This window comes from Varroa jacobsoni, unplaced genomic scaffold (genome assembly GCF_002532875.2).
Source record: "Varroa jacobsoni isolate VJ856 unplaced genomic scaffold, vjacob_1.0 scaffold_772, whole genome shotgun sequence".
Taxonomy (NCBI): domain Eukaryota; kingdom Metazoa; phylum Arthropoda; class Arachnida; order Mesostigmata; family Varroidae; genus Varroa; species Varroa jacobsoni.
Window position 1 is genome coordinate 163,167 of NW_019213674.1, and position 24,455 is coordinate 187,621.

A 24,455-nucleotide genomic window follows, 5' to 3' on the forward strand; every position below is an offset into this window, starting at 1 on the left:
TGCGGCTGTGTTGTGGTGCTGCTGCTGTTGTGGCCATCGTCGACGTCTCGGTGTGCCGTTTCCTGTGTAGGAAAAGCTGCTGCTGTCTATCTGCCTCTCTGTCTGTCTGTGGGTCCGTCTAGCGGCTGCTGTGGTGTGATGTAGCCTGTAGCTGCAAGTTTGGCTGTCGCCGTCTAAGGCTATGAGTGGTGGCAGCAGCAGCGGCAAAGAGGCAAAGGCGAAGTAAGGCAAACGACGGTACCGTACTGAGCCAGCAGTAACAGCAGCAAAGAGCCAGTAAAGAGCGAGTGAATAGCGACAACGACGACGGCGGCGGCGGCGGCGGCAGTGGCGGCGGCGGCGGCGGCGGTGGCGGCGACGACGATGACGAGTGGAACCAGCAGCGGGCGAGGATCAGTCAGCAGTTGCTTGCTTGGTCTGTTAGCTGGTGAATGAGTATCTTCCTGGTGATGGTAGCTGACGGTAGGGTGGTTCGGCCTGGCCCAGCGCAATAGAAGCAGCAGCGACAAGCGAACATCCGTCCGTCCGCCCGACCGATCGCCCGCCCGCCCTACCGCATCCCGCTGCTGCTGCTGTTGCTGCTGCTGTTGCTTCCTTCGACTAGAGTGACTCACTTCAGGTCGTCGTCGTTGTCGCCGTTGCCAGATTTAGACGACAACGACGACGTCGGCGTCGTTACTCGCCATCACAAACGGCAGGAACCAGCCATCGAAGAAGCAGCAGCAGCATCCACAGCTATCACCGATGAACCTGCAGCAAAATGGCTGTGAGCTAGCTAAAAGCTGCTGCTGCTGTTACAACCACTACGAGCTTTGGCTGGTGACTAGTCCATCTGCGAGAGCTGCTTCGTTGGTTTACTGAGTCGCTGAGCAGCTGGCTTCTCGCTCGCCGTTACTGTCGTCTTGCAGCAAAGACCGAGTAAGTCTTATCCTCTGTGCGTGAATGTCTATGCTAGCTGGCGTTTCCAAGTTGGAGCGGAGCCTCTTTTCGACAAACGAGTGACTGGTGCTCCTCCCAAATTGCCTGCCGTGCGTGCGTGCCTGCCTGCTTGCGTGCGTGCGTGCGTGCATGTGTAGGTGTATGTGTGGGGATTTTTCTACAACCACAACGATATTGAGGGAGACGATTCGTGTTATATACAGCAACGAAAAGGGCAGCGTTCGTCACCTCTATTGCTAGAGATTCAGAACGATTTTGACGCCTAGCTGCTTGCGTGCCGTTGTTAGCTACCAGGATCACCAGGACCAAAATCAACAGCACTCGTCAGTAAGTGCGTCACTGCAGGCAGCAGCAGCAGGTTTCCTCCTGTCCGTCGCATCATCGACAACGACGATTCGAGTAATTTTTAAACCCTACGAATATTGGTGCTACTGCTAGTCTTAACGTAGTATAAAGTTAGCCAACCCATCTGAGCGTCAGATGAACGATATAACACTAGTACTCGGACCATCAATAACGACGTTGACCATACCGTCACCATAATCATATCGAAGCGCGCTATATTGGTCGTTCTACTTATCTATTTGTGGTGTGCGAGCTGGTACCGTCGCCACCGGGTTGTATAAGCGATTCGGCTGGTTCTGCTATCATCGTCATCATCGGGTTAGTTGTTTTAGCGAGTTGCTTCGCGGTTTCTCTCGATAGTTCTAACAAACATTACTAGCGTACGCAAGGCTAGGCGCACTTTATCCAACTCTGTGGGCGCCGCCGGTTAGTTCTGTAAAACGACAGCGAACAAACGGTGACCGAGTGCCAGCTACAACCTAACCTGCCGACAAGTAGCCAACTACGCATCAAAGCGGTAGAATAATCGACTCTATTTCTATGACTAGTAACCTAACAGCAGCAGCAGCACCAGCCGCAGCTCTAGCTGCCGTTGTTACTTGCAACAATCTCAACATTTAATAGCCGACGGTTAATGGTGATTCTATTTGCGGTGGCCGCGGTGCTGGTATCAGCATAGTTTGTTTGTTCGTCCGTCCGTTTGTGTAGTGGTCGTATCGTCAACGTCGTCGCGATTCGTGTCGCTGGTGTGATCGTATGATGGTCCAATCAGGAAGAGCTGCTGTGAGTGTTTGTCGTCGTCGACGACGATCCGCGTAAGTTTGGGGTGGCGCTATCTGCTCGGCCATCACCGTATCACTGTATCGGCACTGATTCGACGTTGGTCATAGGAAGTGAATGTATTTAATATCGTGCTGTGCGTCGCCGTAATAGTAATATGCTGTGAAAACGTTCTATACCTTACTCAAAAGGAACACGAAAGTTGGCAAAGGTGAAAGAAGACGAGTGCTGGTGTTATTCGATTCATATAGAAGAGCTATTATTTGTTAAGTCATGCGCTCATAGTAACGAGAAGAAACCTCGTTGAAGTGTGTCTGGGAAAGAAAACGGGTGTGCCCTATTCCCTCCCTGGTTGTTGATCGTCGTGCTGGTCGAAGGAGTGCTGTGTGCGTGTGTGTGGTGCCCTATAGCATTGAGGAATAGTCCACATTATAGGACTACAACTGTACGTGCAGCCTTACAGCGAACAGCTAGAGGATTTCCTTAGACGCCATCGTGTCGTCTAGATATCTATCGATATTGTCTTGTCTGTTTCTTGTTATCTTTAATTAGAAAAAAGTGTGTTGGTGTGAGTGCCCCGTGCTGGGGAAATTATATGTACAAAGAAAGAAAACACAAAACGCCTAGTGAGTTTTGTTTAGTAAGCCATTAAAAGCGCGAAAGCGACGAGTGCTTATATATACCACGCGAGTGTGAAGACCAGTGTGAGGATCCAGTCTGCCAGCAGTTGGATGTACGCGACGTGCTGCGCAAGCTGACCTCTCAGCAATAGCTGAGCGGACACCCGGAGAGACCGTAGACGAAGTTTTAAGGTAAGTTTAGCTTTAACTGGTCAAAGGAACAAATCCACGCAATTGTTAGTGTGTAGAGTGGTTGTTAAGGACAGTTCTAGGAGGGCTGTTCGGAGTATTGACTGTGGTACAGAATCGATGTACTGGCTTTGTTTCAATATTGCAACTACTGCTGGCCGCGGAGAAATTTCATGGACGCAGTAGCAGTAGTGGCGGAGGTTATAAACCAGGGCCTAGCCAGCAATAGCGGCAGATCGAATTTCCATCCTGATGCTGCTGCTGCCGCCGCCTGTGCTAACCACAGCATCCGCCAGCACCGACAGTAATGCTAGGAGATAGAGAGAGCGAGAGAAGTGCCGAGAGTCAGCGAGACAATCAGCTCTGTTTGTCTACGGTGGTTGTTTTCTGCCTTAGCTTGCTGCTGTGCTAGTTGTCTGCTGTTCTCAGTACTTTTGTCGCTGTGCTCTGTCATAGCGCTGATGCGAACAGGAACTCACTGATAGCAGCATTGGCAATCACATCATCCTCCTCCTGCTACTGCTGCTGCTACTGCCGCTGCTGCTGCTGCTGCTGTTACTGCTGCTGTCTGCTATAGCTGTGTTGGTACTGTGCCTATCTATCAGTCAGCTATTGGAGGCGATAGAGGGCTGTAGAGGGGAACGGCCGCCGTGGATGGAAGCCTGTAGTAGCGGTAGACCAGTTACCTTTCCTGCTATGCGTATTCGTGTGCATTGTGCTTATAGTGGTGGTGATTTTGATAGCTAGGGGCCCTTTTGCGCTGCTGCTAGAACGGCCGTAGCTGTAGTAGCAAACGCAAGTAAGAGGCCCTACTACGTCGTTTTTGTTGTTGCTGATGCTGATGATGATGACGATGAGGCCGACAACGAGAATGAAGACGAGCACTCACACGGGACATAGGAACAAGCGGATAGATAGATACACGGGACTAATAAATAGGAAAGCGCGATTTCTGTAACAACGGAGGCTGGAGATATAAGGGGGTATGAATGAAATTCAAAAAAATGCATGGTAGTTGGCTGGAAACGGGGGAAACGCAGACGACGACGCACGGCAGTCATATCACTTAATTTCTCACAGCCTTAGTGGGAGGATAAGCATGGCGAGAAATCGCTAATCAGTAATAAATAGTCCGTTTAGGCAATTGTTACCTAGCGACTCGCTCCGTCGTTTCTCCCGTGTTTGGTTTCCATCTCTTTCTCATTGTATCCAAAGTAAAACGATGGGTCGAGGAGTAAGGTGTGTGAGACTTGTCTGAGTCTCGTGAAACGTGAGTGAGATCTTTGCTGCTACTCTGAAGCAGTAGAGTCAGTCGATGATTTTTTTCTGTTTAGATATCGCAGCTTTTCAAAATTTCCCTGGTTGTAAGTCTTATAGAAAAACCGGATACATATTCATAAGAAGAATGACGGGGATTTACGTGTTTTGACTAGATTAATACTAATAATAATAAATAGACTATGTGACTAGGAAAAGCGGGCTCCAATCACATGATTTCCACTCGTGTACGTAGGGTCGGTATTTCTCTGCATTTTACTTGATCTCTAACTTCTTATGTGAAGGAATCCGCGTACACCTTTCAGGTCTTAGTTGAATTAACTAACCCTCACTTTGGGTCTACAGCATTAGTTTTGCAACGACACACGTAGGTATGTTCCCGTAGTTTGTCTCTTCTATAGCTCTGACACTGCGTTGGGCTAAGCTAGGTTGATGGTCATCCACCTCATTGGAGCATTAGCAAGCAGCTACTCAACTGAATGCAATAGCTCACTCATAACAGTATGAAGGCCGCTACCCTGTAAGTATTCTATCGCCGCATCGAATATCCTCCCAGCCCTCACTTTCTGCTGCTGTATGGTACTACGATGGTGAACGATCAACCATCCATTGTTCGCCATTCTACTGTGCACCTATTATGCACACACATACTTCGAAATAGCACAGACAAATATTGTGCCGATAACAGATAATAACAAAATTGGCAGGGGCACAGTTTATGCGGAACTACGAGACCAACTAATGGTAGCAGCACCGTGTGACTGAAACTGTTGCCTTCACGATCAATGCGAAAACGTTGATATCAGACGCGTATTCTGTGTGCAGTTAGCTAGCTAGCTAGCCCGTCCCATACCTGATCTTAAGCAGATGCTGTTATCGTTGTTTTTACTGCGACGGCTGCTTTTCTGGCGTTCGCTTTCGAGGTGAGCTACTATGTCCGAAGTGCGTTGGGCACCGATGTTGCTACACAACAGACGACCAGGTAGCAGTCGAATATGAACAATGCAGCCCAGCAATTAACTACTTCTTCATTCTTAGAGCGTGGATGTCGTCTGAATTTGGGCGATCGGCGCCATCTTGGCCAGTTGTGGCCTTGTCCAACGTAATTAGATATGTAACCATATAAAACACGTGTTCTAAGTTCGTTGGGATTTGGTTAGGTACGAACATGTAGATGAACGAGTAAAGAGCTCCAGCGTACCTGGAATGACGACACTTCCGTTTCTACTATCTTGACTGTTCATTAGGGTGTGTTGTTTTATGAGTAGTGCATGAAACTGAGGCGCAGGATATCGCGATTTCTTCACGATGGAACTGTAAAGGCCTGGTCTTGCCAATGATAATTTTCCTGTGCCCTGCCGCGATGTTACGGTGAAAGGACGGAGACCTTTATATCAGGCCATCAGCCTTCACGAACAGCGAGCGTCAGCAGGAAAGACAGCAGTCCTGGGAGAAAGAGACTTCGCGTTATAGTAGTACAATATCTTCTTCGTCGGAGGGCTTTCTCTGCGGTCCAATCATCGCTCGGCTAAGTGTTGTCGGCCAGAACGAGGAGATACTTTAGCTTTTAGATGACGATGTCGTGCAGCTAGAAATGGTAGCGCACAGGGATTGAATGTATATATATTCGATCATGCCTGAATCATTCTATGAAGCTAGCGCGTGGAAGAGATAGGTTACTGGGCGATATTATACGCCTTTAGTTGATAATCAAGAGCTAATGCAGATAACCATAAAACGTATGATTTAGATGGGTAGTGATAACAATATAATATTCGAAAGCACTAGTGCTACGTCCAGTCTGTAAAATATGTAATTTTACAGACAGAAATTTTTTTTTGTTATACATTAGCTTTGTCATTTCCAGATCAGCTTCGTACGGTACGTCCATATGTTTGCCGCTGCAAAAAGCACGAGTGTAATCTATTCTGTGATTGATATGAACTCGATAGATTTGATTCATGAAACTTAACATCTGCCAGCGAAACGTGAATACAATAGCACGTAGGCTTCTATAAATTAGCCAATTTTACTATGTAAATCCAGTGTTTATAGCGTGATCTCTATTGCGCCTGTTTAATGCGGATCTGCTATTTAGTATTAATTATAATAGCTATTCATTATAGTAGTGACAAGGAAGTACTTCAGTAGGAATATCTTCATAGTCAATAGCTGCCGCTGCTACTACCGTCGGTGTTATTGAGGTGGCCTTGCCACCTTGATTTAGCTGCCGCCATCGTTCGTGCTGGTCTGTTTCGTCTGACAAGAACAGGCTGTTTTTCTCGGCTGCTTTCACCGGCGTATTTCTAGTCTACCGTTATCAACAACTGCGACAACGATAACAGCTGTAGCAAATCTGGTACTGTTCTGCTTCTGTTTTTGTAGTCTCTGTTGCTAAAGCCGCTTCTGTTGTTCTGATCGTGTGTTTCACCACGGTTTGTTTGTGTTACTGCTATTCGACGATCTCCTCTCGGCTTTGCTGTTGCTTGTTGTTCTTGTCGCCGCTGGGATAGCGGGCTCCTTTTGGTGTCAGACCTCTGCCGCCGCCGCCGCTACCATCACCAAAGACACTCGCTGTTGCAGGGCTTACCACCCGCTTTATCATTTGTCTGCTCCGGTAATAGACAGCTGCTGCCTGGATAGATGACTAACTGATATATGGCTTCCTACCTGGCTTGGCTGGCAGGACTCACTGCTAGTACGCTTGCTTGGTTGGCTTTATGGCTCGATAGATGTATGGATATTTGCGTTTAATAATGATGGGTAACTGGCTAGCTGACTGGCTGGCTGGCTGGCTTGCGGCTAGCTGAATATCACTGGTGCCATGGCTGCGTTCGCTATTGCTGCTGGCAAAACGCGATCGAGGTAATGGCAAAGGCATCAACCGCCAGCTAAATGTATCGTTACCTTGAGTTGAAAAATGTCTCCGGGTCCACTCCGGACGGCAATCACGACCGCGGCAGTAGTTGCAAACGGCAAATGAACAACTGTAGCAATGGCAGTCGACAACTAGTTCACCAAACGTCGACGCCGCCGTCGTGCCCGGCCGCAGCGAAGCGACAGTCCGCTCTCGACTGCCGCCAGTGGCCCTGTTGTAGCTGCAGCCCCGTGGCGAATGTCAGCTGTTGCTATAGCAACAGGAACGGGCGGCATAGACGGAACGAATGGATGGAGCCAATGTCGTCGTAGTCTTCGAATGAATTGCGGCTGTCGAGTCAGACATCTAACAAGAAAACGAGCAAGCGAGCATAGCCTGTTGCCGCTGCTGTCGCGTTAGCCACATTAATTGCAATAGCAATCAAGCGCTGCTAGCGTCGGCCATCATATTATTGCTACTCTTACCGCTGGCGTAGCCATCCAATCGAACGAATCGCCGCCGGCGCGGCCGTTACCTCTGCCGAGAATTAACATCAGCAACTGGCTACTCAGTTGAGCGAACGGCCACCACGAGCTCACTAGAACAACAGCATCGGTTATGCAGTATGACGACAAGGCTGAATGCGGCGACACGACGTTGAGCTCTGCAGCAATAACATGAGTAGACAGTTTACCTCACGGTGTAAGCCTGTCTGTTTTGTTCATTTATGTGCTATCCATTTCGCGCAGTCCTTATTTAAATGTTGTATCTTAAAGGCAGCTAGTGCTCCGATTTGTTGCTTCTTCACTCAGTGTTCATCGTCCGTCAATTGCTTGAAGCTGCAGTATTTAATGGAGAAAACCATCGCATAGTATGCTGTCACTGTTCTCGTCAGTCCAGACAACCGCCGACAGCTGCCAACTTACCGAAGAAGTTAAAACGTTTTCAATTTAGAAGTAGGTCTTTTTCTAATAATTGTTGCCTAGCTGTACTGCGCGGTGTGTCCTTGCCGGTAATTTAATTGTTTGCTTGCTTGCTAATGAAACTCCTGCCAAGAATTAATTAAAATGACAAATAAAATAGGCCTAGGCAAAGAAAAGGAGCATCTTATTTACGCCCTGGCAAACATAACCATGGCGATAGATAACTACAGAGGGCAAAGTTCACGAATTAACAGGATACTCGAAAAATCCAAGCATGGCTGAGATGTTGCTTGATGAAATGGTTTCAGGATGGAAACGAATCCTTCTCCTCAGTTCTTAATTGCATGGTACTGTTTTACGGTACGGCCAGATACTGGTACATACTGCCGTTGCGTATACGGACGCATTGGATAACCTTGGTACCTAACGGGTCGTGGTAGTTTTTTCCGGCGATGGCGGTGGTGACAACCTCTGTTTTGCGCTACAAAAGTAAACGGACAAGTAATATCAAGCTTGCGTCGTGCCGCTGCTCTCTAGTGATCTCCACCGCATTCATACCATCGCGGGTCTCTACTCAGGCATACGCGGAAGCTTTTAAAATTTACTAGATTTTCTTAGTACACATAGCACGTAGAAAATAATAGGAAATAAGTGGCATGTTCGAAAGGTTAACGCTCAAATTTCACCCGTCTTTTATAGGATAATTTCTCTGACCGTAGAACATTGCCGCGCTCTTGGTGACTTCCCTGGGTTGTGTTTCCCGTATTGTACTTAAAAACGACGAAAGCGTCCTTCCATCCAGCTTCGTGAGACTTTTCCCTGGAGTGCTTTTCATTATACGTTATTATAGACTAGAAGACGTATATGGATGTGCAGACTATCATTATATATGTGAATGAATGAGTGAAAGTACATGAATACAGACATTGATAGGTATTCTTACGACATATTCTTTTCGGTATACTTCTATTTCCGCCAAAAATATACTAATCTCGTCTTTATTTGCTTTAGCAGGAGCCGAATAACACCGTGAACGGTAAGCGCTGAGCCTACCACGCGGAGTGTGATACGTATATCACAAAATATCATGCCCAATTAGAATATCCGGTTGACACCTATATTCCTTTACGGTAGCCACTGTTGGCTTTCCGAGGAAGACCCTGTACATAAAGGGTTTACCATATATTATACTGAAAGTAGAGATTATATATAGATCTATATATCGCGTTTAGAGATAACAGCGCCACTTATACACCGTTGCTAAATGGCATTATGATATCCGCGTCTCAATGTACTTCTCTCACTAATCAGTGTATAGCATTTTGTTATAGCAAGAAGTGAACACAATTCTAGGCGAAACATATAGTTTAAGGTATTTGATGCCTGCCTGCTTGACTATGGTCATTACCACTGTTACTATAGAAAAGGTGCTAGTGGACGCCATTAATAGGCGGCTCGAAATAAAAGGGGCCGAAATGGGCTAGCTTTTTAAGGGATCTTTTTGCAAAATGCGTTTTTTAGACCAAACAGTATTTTTTTTACGTTAGTGCACGCAGAGGGATATGTTTGTGCTAACTATCGAAAGCAACTGTAATATGAGGATGACGGTTAGCGGCGTTACTGTAGGGACCATGCCATCAAATGGTAGAAATTAATAAAAAAAAAATCATATGCAAGTACACTTAGATACACAGATAAGCGTTTCGAATTTGACGTCCGTTATTGGTACTAAGCGTTGTTCCAGGCAGCTAGCTTTCAGAACGAAAGGTGTATACACTGTGTCTCAAACTTAAGATCACTACGTATTTTTACGCAAACAAACACGTTACCACAGCATTATCACGGGAACACAGGTGTATAAACCAAAAATATGCTAACTAGAGGTAGCCAGCCAGGCCAGCCCTAATTATTTTTATATATTTTTTCTCACAAGACTCGATGAAAGCACGGAGTTTGTATGACAAGATAATGGTGTGAGTGCTACGCATGCAGGTGCTGACCGCACTTAGCATGCTTCAACCTAGTTCTGTTGCTTTTAGACGTAAAATGGCTTTTATCTTAATGTATACAGTATCGGGCAGATAGTGGATAAACATTATCGCTTTTTACTTCTATAGTTCCTTTATGCTGCCACCATCAGCTTTAGAAGAACTGTAGTTTATTTTAAAAGTATCAAAGGTTGCTGTTCATTGGTCCATGGTTAGGGGCATCGGCATCGCTCAGCAGGAAGAAAATATCTTGTTTCGTGTTGCCCGTTGATGATTGTCGCTTAACTAGCGGAATAACGCTGCCCAAACTACTACTATCACTACACAACGTGGCCTGGAGTGTTTCATGTGTTAGCATGTAACGCGGACAGTGTTATCGGATTTTCCTTCTTGACACAATATCGTTGCTTGAGCGATAGTTGGGCGTTAGCTGGAATTGCACAGTTTTACGCGCTTAGTACAATACACGCAGCATAACCGTCAAATGTTAAATGTTGATTCACTTATTCATCCCATTGCCTTCAAAGCTGTAATCCCGTGATCAGTAGCTGTTTGGTCTATTTTCAATCGTTCTCTCTTTTCACGTTCTCCAGATCGATAGTCTTTTTCGGCTACCGTTATGATTATGACGAATCTCGTGTTAGTCGTGCGTAGATGAAACGACCGTTTTAACGATCCAAAAAAATCATGATTCTAGCCGTGCTACCTTTTCACGCTATGCTGTCTGTGTGTGCATGTTTTTAATGTCCTAGTGCCGGTCTTGGTAATGATGCTGATTGTGGCAATGTTCCGAATGATGATTACGACGAGGTCTGGCAGGTCAACGGCCCCGGCCCTTTGGCCCATCTCTGGCCGCTTTGTCTGACCGAGCGACAGTGCTCCGCCTGACGTCGTCTTTTCGTCATTGCTTATAGCCGACAGAGCTGTGATAACCACCAAAAAGGTGCGCAGCGTCTAGAGTGGCCAAACGTTTTTTGTACGTGATGTGCTCACTGTTGTTGGCTGTTACCTATTGTCAGCGGCACAAGGCACCTTTTGCCTAGACTCTGTACGCATACAACAGACTGGGTACTCTATACAACCAAAACGTAAATATTAGCCCAATGCAAATGGCTCAACCGTCAATCCATAGTCGCAGTAACAGCATGGTGGCTTCATGATATCAAACTCACTCACCCGCGTTTTTTCCACCACCGGCAACAATCCTTTTCGACTCACAATTCCAAATCGGCATCGCTTTACGTACGAGTACCGTCGTCCGCAGTTGCGTCTCAACCTAAAGCAAATGTCAAGTATAGACATCGGGTGATATAGCATACCAACGATGGCTCTTTTCGAGGCGTGAAGGCTATTCTTCCTCTATGGCCTCTTATACGTCTAGGAACCAAGTCGCGTTGAATAATTAATCTGATAAATCCGCCCGGTAAATATCTATTTTTCTTAGAGACCAGGCGTCTGTGTAGTGCAATTGCGTCTCCAAACGTATGCCGAGTAAGACAAACTGAATAGAGTAATAGTAATATGAAACAAACTTTTATGGATGACGATAGAAAGGCGTAGAGACCTTACTTAGTTTGCTGAAGACATTCATTTTATTAGCAACTAGCACACAAGGCACATTTGTTCGTTTCATCCCAGGTAAGCGCGGAGGCATTTCCGATTGAGCGTTTTTCTAAAACGACGACCGCGCTCAGATCATATCCCAGATGAGGTTATTGAAGTACGCAGAGGATACAAGCAGAGCGAAATTTACACCGTTGCCATCATTGAAACTATAATTCTCAGGCCCTTTGGCTGTTCCTGCATTTTTGTTAACTAAAGTTAAAAGGATGTTTCTGTGTGTGGCTCTCAATATATTTCGAAAAACAAGGTTTTGCAAGGCTTCTTGTCTGAAGTTTAGTTATGCACGAATATGCATATGGATATAAAAACACGGCAGCATAACAGAAGATTCATTTATTTTGTACGTGCATGGTACTTATAATTATTAGATATATAACTATAAAGGCTGACCTATTTGCAGATCTTACCTCCCAAGCATAGCCGAAGCGGTCAGTACAGCCACCTAGATAAACAAAACGTATTTGGCTAAAATAAATATATTTTAAGGGTATTTTTAGGGTAAGGCGAAGGTTTTCTTACCTGATCGTTAGCCTCTCTTAAAATATTTGTCAAACTTGCTTGAGCATTTTATTTATATATGATAAATACTATCAAAAACTGTGCACATTAGCTGGGCTAGGTATAATAAGTCGTTAGGCATAAATGTAGGACGCAATTCTACGAAAACATGTGATATGACTTTTGCTTAAGGGATTATATTGTGAAAAGCACTTAACAAAATATCGTGCTACGGCGGCCTTCTTTAAAAAGAGTAAATCGAATTTGAACGAAAGCTGCCTCTCGTCCTGCCACCGTCCTGTTGAAGTCGGTTGTGCCATGTATATATCTTGGCACATAGGCCTATAGATCATGGAAAAGGTCAGAGCAGGCAAGAACTACCGAGAAGCATTCTTCAACTCTGTTGAGTTAAGAACATACTGACGCGTTCTCGGCTACAACAATGGTTAATTTTTAAATGTAGAAATGTTTTAGTTTATCTTCAGTGATTATTTTGTAATCTATAGTTCTTTTGTTATTTAATTTCTATACCATTACATGCTCTATTATATTTAATTACCTAGACATAATGGCCGCATCCGGCTAGCGTCTCAGTATAGACTTGTCTTTTGGCACAATCTGAGCGGTGCTTACACATTAACCTCTATTCGAGATGTGTTTAACCCAATTCAGATGAAGTTTGAACGTCAGCAGCTCTTAACAATTCCCTGCCATACATTGTTTCTGCTCTTAGTAAATTGCGCCGACAATTTTCCTTCCAGAAACAAGCTGTTATTGTCTATAAAGTTATTACCTTTTCGAGCTTTTTTGCAGCGTGGTAAACCCATGCAAATGCTTCTATTTACCGTACACATCTCCCTGGAATCGCTTGTGAATTGTTCTAACATAGGCTCTTTTGCTGCGGATTCATATACTAGTGAGCATCCCGTAATCAATGAGTCCCATAATCAATCAATTGTATTACCTTCTTTGACGTTCCGTATTGGTTTAGCAACATTGGTAATAGCCACTGTTGTTCAACTGGGTCGCGATGATTATGAATTGGAAATGTTACCAGTCGATAGCGCTCCTTTTGTTAACCCTTCCTTCAAACTCTGCTGACGCAATGCCTACATGATATCTCATTAACGTAAGCGGACGACTGGAACACCTGTTTTTATTTTATTATAACGACGACGTCTAGTGGGGCTGCATGTTTGTCTTCCTCCTCGTAATAGTGATACACAGTATATGGTAGTAAGTTTTACTGCTATTTTCCTTCCATCAGTACTTTCTATATAATTTATTTTAGTACTCATATCAGTTATAGCTTTCTCCCCCCTTTCTCTCTCTCTCTCTCTCTCTCTCTCTCTCTATCCATTTATCTCCCCTTTATCTCTTTTTCAATCAACACACGGTTGCTCGCTATTTTAATGCGGCAGATGTTCTCTTGACTCGGTTTTGTCGTCGTTCGTTTTCTTACTTTTGCTTCGATCGCAACATACGTGAAGGAGCGTTTGGCTAAATCAATGCATCGTGGCAACGCTGCCGCCATTACGACAAGCTCGCTCGCTCGCTGCATAGACCCGCCGATTGATGGAACAAATAGGTGGTCTGCTAAACTTGAAGTTCAACCGACCGCCTGCTGGACCGCTACAACGTGAAGTGATTCAGAATGTAGACCGGACGGAGGAACGGATAAGCGCCGACGTTAATGGAGGCGCACATGTACGTCGAAACGAGAAGCTTTGTGTCCATCTCGACGCTGTGCACCATAGTCCAGCGTCGTTCGGACGGGATAGCAGCCGCTACCAAAAACAACAGCCAGCTAAGTAAACTACAGCCAAAACGCTCGAGTCATCGTGGCAACAGGTTGTCCAGAAGCGATTTGACGTTGTTGGTCTCGCCTGTGCGATTCTCGTCCGTCGCAGTCTCAAGCGAAAAACAACCACGTGTCATAGATGGTAGCGTCATTCTTTCGGCCGCAAGCAGACCCAGCTACGAAGAAATAACGATAGGGCGCAAACGAGAGAACTAAAGCGGGTACAAGCTAAACCTAGACAACAAAGCTTAACAAAAAAAAACCGTCTTGTTAGCCAGGAACGCAGCGCGGACTAGAAAAGTTTTTTTTTTGAAAAACACGTTTTACACCAATTAAATTCACGGTAATAATATTTGTTTTTTTTAAGCTTCATGGAAACGAACTAATTGATAGAATCTATATGTTGAAGTTTAACTGGCTTCGAGTATCCTACACGAAAAGCTGCCAAGAAAAAATGGCACACTTAGTCGTCGATACCAATCGGAAAATACACGCTAGATTTATTTTTGTCTGCGTAAAATATCACCATATCTAGAATAGCTCAATATATACTAATACAACTACTACTACTACTACTTGTCAGAGATTTTTTAAGAGGATATATCCAATCAAGCTAGTGAGCTTTAGTTACTTTTCATGGAGATATTTACGGAGACGTAGCAAAAAAAGTCAAGTGTGTTTGCGCCTTGCTGAATGAGTGATGCAAAACATCTCGCAATGAAGCAGAAGCATTTGCACGTCTTCATACTTCAGCCACAGTATTTAGCAAAACATTTATATTCGATTCGTTGTAGAGTTATAGAGAGATACAGGAAAACACAGAATACAGTATTTAATGTTTGTCATAAGTTAGCCCTTCATGTTTTCATCGACGATGGTGGATGGCAAGGTTCCATCGACGTTAAATTGACAACGCGCTACGTTTCACAAAAAGCAAGCTCTAACCCTCGCGGCATCAGTATCTGTTCGAAATCTCTCCCATACCTCAAGAACCACTAAGAGGTCTCAGACGAAGGTGTATCGAACTGAACTCGTTGTTTAAGGTCCAAATGGTTGTTTTTTTTCCGTTTCAATAAAGGGTACGTTATTATATATATGTTCGCCGTACCTTTAAGGATCATAGCGGCCTACTGTGTGTGCTAGAACTCTGCAAAACGAGAGCTGATGCTTCGGGTTTATCCGATACTTCCACTCATAGGCAACTGGCGATTTTCGCAGCTTCCTTGTTATGGCAATATTACTAGCCTTTGCGCATGAGAAAATGCCTGTATAGGTTCAAGTCTATAGCGTGTTGGATGGGAAGTTTATCGTTATCTTAAATTTGTCGAGATTGTCAACTTGGTTCGGTATTCACTTAACGGCGCTTCTTGCTGGTGGCCGTTGTTTCGTTAAAATGAAATGTTCTGTAATCAAGTTCGCCGTTGGTCCCGTAAGTCACAGCTTCGAAAGGCTGTCCTTTATAAATCTTCACTGCCTATACATGCTGGTATCGAAAACGCTTGTATGTTAAAATTCGCATACCATACCATACCCAAGAAAGTGTGTACTGATTACTGTACTTTGTGTCTGTATTTGTCGACTGTTGGTAGACGTAAAGGATACAAAATGGCCTTCACTGATGTTATTATAAGCGAAACCTGTAACTAGATTGTATCGTCACAATATGCGCTAATGTCGCATGTGTAAGTAGCATGTAAGCTCATATATAATCGATAAAATACGAATGTATCTTCTTTTTAAAGTTGTCGACCTATCAATGGCAAACATATTTTATAAGCATATTAATTTGTAATATGCGCTTCAAAAAGTTTGACCACAATTTCTCGCTAGGGAAATTAGTTTTGGAGTAAAGTAAGTTTGAGTTAATCAGCTGTTTTGTAACGTTTCTTCTGATCAGTTGTTCGTTTCTACGCCGCAGAAGCTTTGTGTATTAATTATAATTTTATCTATAAGGACATCATAGTCGCATCAGGATCAAGACGATACAAATAATTGGAATCGTTTGCTTTCTGCTCCACTTAGGGCTCCTAATCTATCTGTCCTGGTCGTAAATTTATAATTTGTTACGCGTTTTCGGAAACGCAAAGGCCACCCTGAGTGTCTACATAGAGAACTAAACGGAATTTCCACTAAGTACATAGTTATGTGATTCAAATCTGCAGCGTAGTAAGTGTGGAAACGCTTGCACAGCCTAACGACTAGGTAAGATATCTAATTGCCGACAGTTCGAGTGGGGTATGATGTATTACCCCATGAAAATATTGACTGTACAAACCCGTATTTAAGCGCCGTTTTGGGGGGTGAGATGTTGTAAGGTGATCACCCTCCTGATAACTACCATGTACATGTTACTGGCTGTCTCATTACATTTAATTTGCGTTCATAGTGCAATCGTACCATGATATTGCAGAAAAAGAGAAACGACCCTGAAAGAGAGAGTAGCAGACGAACATAGACCAGCGGCTAATAAACATTCTCGCGAGTACTCCTTTCTGGGTTGGGTTTGATGGCCAGTTATAGGTGGTACGTTCATTTGCTGAGGCCGAGAGCCATTAGGAGACCGGCTGCACGCCACGACAGAGCTTTGTTCCCGCTGTTATTTTCGGTCGCAACGGCAGCAAAACCGATGCGGCTAAGCGTAGATCGACCTTTATTCAACTCAAAAAACGTTAGCCATCATTGGGAGGATTATGACAAGTGCCGTTATTCGTTCTCATTCATCTGTCCGTCTGTCCAGCAGTCCTTTCTTTTCATATTGGCAGCAGTCGTTGTCAGGTGTTTGTTTTCGTGCCACGCCGTACCATACCATCTTTGTGTCTTCCCTATATTCAGCTCAGCAAAGTACCGTTGCGGTGCGTCAGAAGCAGCATTAGCTGGCGCTGCGTTTGCAATGACACCGCACCTAGCAGAAATCGGAGATGGGCCTACTACGATGCAATCTGGCAGCGCATATTCAACTTGCGCTGTGGCACTTACTCGAAGGCCTCCGTCTGCTTTTTACCATCACTTGCCGTTCTGCTGCTGCCATCGCCACTGCCGTCACCGCCTTTGGCCTACGGTCGATCATTTGGCCTCCTCCTGCGCCTCCTCTTGCAGCTCGCTTTCATCCTCCTTCCTTTTCCCTACTCTCGTTTTTCGTCGCGCTCGTGCAAGCACGACTATCGCAATCGGCCACGGCCTCTCACGACGCGCGTCTATTCGTTAGATGTGTTCGCCGTTCGCGGTGGCCCTCCCTCCATTATCTCTGCCATTGCTACTACGTGTCGTCTGATACACTCCGTGTGTCGATTCCAGATCTCGTTCTCATTCATGTTTTGTTTTTCGGCGATCTCACTGGAGAGTTACTCGCAGTGGTGGACATTGTCATCGGGCGTAGTCGAGCGTGGTATCAAAACCGCTTTTGCTAACGGGTACTGGCCGCCGGGAGTGGTGCTGTGGCAGCATAGACAACGCTGGTAAAAAAAAATAAGTATTCGCACAAACTGTGCCGCTTCCGGCCGCGTCGCTGATGCTACCGTTGCTGCTTGCTATTGCCTCGATGACGACTGCAATTAGTCCGCTGTTTCAGTGAAATGGATACATAGATGGTGGATAGTAGTCTGTGTGCGCCCTCGTCACTGTAGAAGTGCCTATGTAACAGTAACTGCCTTATAAGCCAACCAGCCAGCCCGCGGTAGGGGCGGAGTTCGAATACGACGATGCGTACAAGAACTACCTTTCACCGTTCTATTCATACATTTATGCTGACCTGGTGCTCTTCTCACTGTAGGGGCTAATGTTCCGAGGGTCGAGACGAAAGCAGACACTGACAAGTAAGCAGGACACCAGGGGGTACAACACAACTGAACGCGACGCAATCGATGCTAAGAAACCACGTACATTCTCTCTGTATCTGTCGGCCTGGATAATCTGTGTGCATTTCTTTCTGCTTGTAATGCCGTCTGTTGTTTCCTTGCAATCGCCTCAAGAGGGGGAGATCGCGAACATCCCGTGCAGCGTCGTGCATTGTGGCCAACAGTGCAGCGGGCCAGAAACCGACGAGATCGCGCCTTCAGCGCTTATTAGAGTAATGATGATATTCATGAGGAAAACATAGATAAATGCCAACAGAATAGTAGCGTATATACGTAGGATTTCTGTTATACTGAAACAGAAGTAATTTGCTACTTTAAAGAATCAGTCGGCTATTGTCAGCGTCGCCGATTTGATCATCAGCGTTATCGCACTATATCTGTTGCTCTGGCGCTGCCTGCTGGTGGATGTGTTCTTACTGCTAGTACTCGTGTGTTGTGAGAATTTGTGAATGCAAAGTGGCATTTTTGTGCAGTCCTCTGTGGAGTTTGGTTTTATGTAAACATAAATAGGCAAACAATCCTTTTTCCGTTCCATAAGATAGAACGGGTAAGTTTATTGATCAGCTAACGCAAATGCTGTTTGCCCTATAATGGGCTGAGACAGGGACAGTCTGTTCGCCATAGTTACACTGTTTTATCTTACAAATCAAAGCCTATTTAAACGCTAATTGGTGACACATTGTAGTTCAGACGAGTCAGGGCTACAAAATGCAGAATTCCGAACGGGACTAATACGTGTCGTTCTCGCTGATAACTTCAGGTGGTCGTAGCTTCAATCAGGGTCCGCCGTGCGGCTCCCGGCGAAACGTGCGAAGATGTCGGGTGGCTCTGCTGTGCCCCCGGCCCCAGCCGACAATGACGAAGATATCCGGCTAAGGGTCGAGTCCATCTCTGGACAGGTGCTCCATCTGCGCGTGCCCCGCACAGAAACAGTGCTCGGTCTTAAGAACCGCATTTTCAGCAAGCAGGGTAAGTACGAACGGCAACCTCAATGGTTAGATTGCTAGGTTAGATAAAAAAACAAAGCAGATCAATCAGTAGGTTCTAAAATTCCAACAGATTATGGTCGCGTACGTAAATAACGATGAAATATATGTTGACGACGAAGGCTAAGTTATTACGTCATAGCATTGTTTCGAAAGACAGAGTTATTAGCCATTTGAATCAGTGCGATAATTATTGGTAATGATTCCTCTGGTACCGATGAAAATTTGTGTGCTTCCGCACATATATGAAACACCTGCGAATCCATATATATAGCTCTCGTTATACTGCTGTGTGCGTGTATTGATGTGTAGGCGTGTATCTGCGTGTCAGTAGTTGAATGAATCCTCTCGGTGCTGTTCACTTTACGGATACACATATTCATCTGCTTTGTTCGACAAAGCATGCTAATGAGAATGAATCAAGCCTGGAGCACGCTACATGACGTGAAAAAGAACCGAATAGATGAGCGTCAGCTACCACCATCAAATATGAGAGACTTCTAATAGATTGAGAATCTACGCCACAGAGACGCATGGCAGTATAAGCGCGCACCCACACATATCGTACCAGTCGTCTGACTCTGTTAAGTGATTTAGCTTTCTACTAACCGAGGACGTTATATCATAAGTCTATTCTTGCAACTGTTCATACGAGGGGGTCGATGACACAAACGAAGACCTCAAAGGCTACAAGCTCTATTTGTGCACTATGGTTCGGTTTACTTATTTGCTCGCTAGGATACTCGTAACGACTGAACGTCGTTACTGCCACAGCCGCTGTTCTCGCTATCTACTTCGGCCGTTTGTTCACGCTGTGTCGGACTGCTGTGACTACCGTCACGGCTTTTAACCAGCTGGATGGATAGAAACGTTCGAACCTTGAACAAACAGATCGGAATGATTCGCGAAACGCATACAACAAGCACTTACATAGTACATACGTACATCCACGTTTTTTTTTCTACATCGTTGGGCTGATCGAGTTGGGCTGCAGTAAGATGGTGTTGGTCGTTGTTGGTAGCACTTTCGATGCTATTCAGCTGGCTGATGATACCACTGCTGTGCTATTACTGCCGTCTTTGTTCTCGCTAGAGAGGAAAGCTGGCGTTTTCTAACGTCATCGTCGTTGCCGACGCCATCGCTACTCGTATTTAGATGTACGAGTGCCGCGTAATACAACGCGGCAAAGGCAGGCGAAACAGTGAACTTGCTACTGCTGGTGACGCATTCGGTGTGTGCTGACTGTTGCGCCGATGGGGCAATAGATAGCTGACAGCTACGGGGTAAGCCGATCGAAACGAAGCCAGGCCGAAGCGAACGGGCAAATCTCGAGGATAACGATGGCGGACAGGCAAAGATGGTGGGGCGGGCGAAGCGGATTGTGCTGTTGTTCACCTCGATTCAGTCATGTTATTTTTGTTACTCGTTGGGCGGTAAGAAGTATTGCCAAGAAATGGAGTTGCCAGCTACGGGCGGCAAGGGAACGACAGGTGAAGGGCCACGGAAAAGTAACCAGCAATTAAGTGAAAAGTCATCATCGTCGCGGCTGCTATCACGCGATGCGCGGGCTACGGTTTTTTACCTTGACGGCTTTGAGTCATATTGCCACGGTCGGCAAGTCTTGACGTTCATCGATTCGTCGTGTTGCCGACGGGCCAGTCAGCATAAACAATAACAGAGAAAAGGTACTAAGTGAAACCCATGTTTTATGCCTTTCTTGTTATCGTTAGCGTTTCCGTGGTTGTCCAATTGCATATTCCGTTCGGGGAATCGCTAATAATAGTACCAAATGCTCATAAGTTGACGGATCAGCAACAAACGAGCGCCTTGTTTGTATAGCGCCAATCTTGTAATGGTGACATGCGTGTATCATTCGGATACATATTATGTAGGTGAATTCGCGGGTCCACAAATAGTTAACAAAACGTATTCAAATTTCTAACAAAAATTAAGTAGCGCAGTGGAATCTCGGAAGACGCTTGCGCGGGGGTCAGTTGACATGATCTGAGTTAGGCAGACCACGGTGACCTTCGCTCTTAGTGCCGTTATTTATCAGTGTGCACATGTTATTTCAGAGCACATAGTTGATGCTTGTTCCATTTTTTTTCCAGATATTTCGCTCGTCACTCCGACGCCGTGTTCGTAAATCTATAGCCTCGAGCTGGTTACGAACAATGCATCGTCGCCGGCATATTTTTTTTTTATAGTTTTCGTTACCAGCAGTTCGTCAATTCTAGACTGGGGCAAACAAATGGTTTCTTTCCATTTAGAATCAGTGACTATTGCTTTTGAGCTGGTGCTGCTTCTAACGGCGTGGGAAGATCTTTGATCGACCGGTACGATACTTGATGAATTTATACTTGTGCGCCAGCAGTCGCGGCGTTGACTTGGTACTACATGCATTGAAACTTGCCTTAAGTCTTTTTTTAATCAAATGGCCTTTGAAACAGTTTTTGCTTCTTATTGCGGTAGAACGACACCAAATAATAGGATGAAATACAGCAGCTGCCAGCGGCAAAGTGCATGTGTTCACTGAACATCTAATCGTAGAAGTCAAGGAGTTTCTGCAGGGAAGATTGAGCATGACTGTGGGCAAAAGGCTTTGTAGGCAAAACAGGGTCTTGCGAGTGCCCCTTTACGCCACGTGTTTATCGCTAACTCAAGTATCAGTCACCGCAAAGGCTAACCGGCGACATTCAAGCGCCTGATTGGACGCGCCAGTTTGAGGCTCCACTGTAGTTTGCTCGTCTGTCCAGTTCCACTGACGACCCGCCAGCCAGCGTTTGCTGCAACGCCGGTCATCCTGGCGCGAGGCACGTCCTTGCTTGCCAGAGGTTACAGTGGATTTGGTCAGCTTCGGCAGTCGCGGCTGACACTGGTTATTTTAGCCGCATATAGCGTTAGGCCACCATTGGGATCATAACCGTCGCAACGAGATCGTAGTTAAACTACGGATGGCTGCCACTCCTACGACTGGCAGCCAAATCACTCTGCTGCCTTTATAGACTGCTACAGGGCTTTTTAAGTCGCTGGTGCAATAGCCTGAGCTGTGGCTGGGTTGGACGGCTTAGGTCGGCCTGACTGCTGGTTCTTGCAACGACCGCTACGAATGCAGCAGTGGTCGTCGTATCATTAGCGTGAGCCACGACAACGAACAACAGCATAGCAAACGACATTGACGATAATGAGATCGGACGCATCTCTGTCTCCGCGTATGAAAGACCACATGAGTGTTAATATATTGGGACATTATGAGACTCTACAGCGTCTGGTTCGTTCCGTATCTACATGGTACGTGCACGACGTTTTCACATTGTAATGGGCTGTCGCGGTTTTTGGGCTGACTTGCTGTGGCTGTGCGTCTGCGGCTATGCAACACGCGCCGTCCACCGACTTCCTATTCAGGAAGAAGAATTTGATCCAAAGAAAGAGACTATGAGTAGTTGTGCGTGGTAGTAAACGAACTAGCAACTTTGCGGCGACCTCCGCCAGTGTAGAACGCTGAAACAACTCAAAGCTCCAAATGTAAACTGTCAGATGTTTGTTCGAACGTAGAACGGCCGTAGTCGGGACAACTGAGAGAACGGGTAGACATATCGATAAACAAACAAATAAGCCGACGGCGGTCTACTCTGCTATATATACTGGTATGAGGAACAGCAGCAGTGCGAATGGACAGACAGGCAGGCAAAAATATAGGTTAGGTAAAAGAGGGTCTAGGCAGTCGTGGAACAGTAACTAATGGCCTGCTATACTTTAACTGTAGCTGCTACCACAGCTCGTAGTGGCCGCGATCGTCGTAGAAGGGATTCTACTGATTGTCGCGGCGTAGTTTGATTGCCAACTGGGATTGTCCCTACTTGAACGACAGTCACAGCCGCCAACACGGTCGTTCCACGCTGCCAGCTACAAATGTGATCCTGGTCGTCGTTCTCCTCGCGGCATGTGAGTTTGTATGCTATAATTAGCGATATAACAACAACAACAACAACGCGTAGCACATCGCGTTCGAGAAGCTGGTAGTTTGCCGAAATACAGAGAAAAAAATAACCGGAAAAAGAAAACGAAAATGCTACTGAGTCATTTGTGAGAGAAGGTTGCGTGTGCATTGCTTATAGAACGAGGAGGATCAGCTGGAGGCGACGGGTGCCCGATGAGGAAGAGCAACGTCGAACATTTTCTAATCAGGTCAAAAGAAAGAAACGTGAAGCAAAAAACGATTTCGTTTTGTGGAAAGGAGTTATCGTTGGTCTGGCCTCGCCGTCTGCCTTTTCGTACATAAGTACATGTAGCGGTACAAGTGTATCACTGCAAGCTACTTTGGACGCTAACAGCGAGAGCGTGTCTGTTTCATTAACCGTAATCATCGCGGAGTCAGTATAGACGCCTTGCCTTGTCTGTCGTTGTACACACCGCATCTTCAATCATCTGCGCCATCGATACTAATTCATGGTTCGTCAGAAAACATTGACCGTCAATTTAAAATATATTTGCCAGCTCATGAACAAACAATAGATGGCAATGGATGATGTGGTTTGAAGACTTCGCAGAATGTCGATGAAACAACAAGGTACTAAACAATGGCAAAATGCATGCAGAGTCCTAATAAGAGCCTGCTAGTGAAAGTGCAGGGTAGCAAACAAGTCGGTAGCTTTTGTTGCTAGGAAAGGTCCCGTAAACGCGTCATCACTTGTTTAACTGCCGGCCGGCCAACTGCTTGCTTGTCTTGACATATTCCAAGAATAAAATACAGCGTACCAGAGCTATGCGGACGCACGCAGATTCATTAGGGGCATATATAAACCTTATAAAGGCGGGCAGGTAGGCAGGCATGCAGGCCATAGCCACACCTGTTCTATTATAACCATCTGCCTCGGTGATTTACATTTTTGTTGCTGAGTCTCACAGGAATGCTCACAGTATTACGACATCGAGATTTGGATTGAATAATATGATACGGAAATGGTGTGTGTGTGTGTATATCGCATCTCCCTTATATTACATCGAACACGAACACACCAGACGTTGTTTTTTGGCTACCATAAGAAATCTAAATCATCGATTCTCTATAAAGCGGGTGATTGTGTCGATTTTTTCAGAACTTAGCACGTTTAGCATAGCTTTAATTCGTTATCCGTCGATCGGAAAGCTTCTCCACAGCGTGGGTAGAAGTCGTTAGAAACGTGAACGCTTTGGAACAATCCTTTGCTTTATTTTAGCTGCCTTTTTCCTTTTGTCTTACCAAGCACAGGTTCGTTAGCCCCGTTTTCCGATAATGGTGCGGCAGCATGGGTCGATGATAACCCGGTCCAGAAGAATGCCAGGGAACGCTAGTTGTATTTCTCGCTCGTTGCTGCCATTGTCGTTCTATTGCGATCAAATGCAAGCTTAATAACGTGAACTAACCCACTCTAATCTGTCCCTTAGCGCTGCTGTCTATGAAACTGCTTTTGATTGGAAAGATATTATCGGGCAGCATCGTACCAGTTAGGCTGAGCGGCAAAATCGGCAGCGGTCCATCAGAGACGTAAAATTGTTACGAAAAAGAAACAACAAGGATGAAAATAGAGGGTAAAGAATTCAAGCTTTTGACGATGCACCCAGGCCCAGTTACGCTGCTGGGTCACTGCCTGCGGCTGCGTATTTGTGTGTGTGTGTGTGTGTGTGTGTGTGTGTGTGTGTGTGTGTGTGTGTGTGTGTGTGTGTGTGTGTGTGTGTGTGTGTGTGTGTGTGTGTGTGTGTGTGTGTGTGTGTGTGTGTGTGTGTGTGTGTGT

At 45.6% G+C, this 24,455-nt stretch overlaps 1 protein-coding gene across 4 annotated transcripts in view; it reads left to right on the plus strand.

Moving 5' to 3' along the window:
• Window positions 1–369: 369 nt before the first annotated feature.
• LOC111263505 (uncharacterized) overlaps window positions 370–24,455 on the plus strand; it is a 57,355-nt gene continuing 33,269 nt past the window's right edge. The window contains exons 1-2 of one of the 4 annotated variants that reach the window (XM_022838627.2): window positions 370–2,876; window positions 18,456–18,664. In XM_022838627.2, the coding sequence (XP_022694362.1) occupies window positions 18,511–18,664 (154 nt within the window). In that variant the 5' untranslated portion in view covers window positions 370–2,876; window positions 18,456–18,510. Of the gene's footprint in view, window positions 2,877–8,948; window positions 8,968–16,726; window positions 17,654–17,675; window positions 18,243–18,455; window positions 18,665–24,455 lie in introns of those variants that run through there. The other 3 variants (XM_022838630.1, XM_022838629.2, XM_022838628.2) reach the window with 3 other exon arrangements.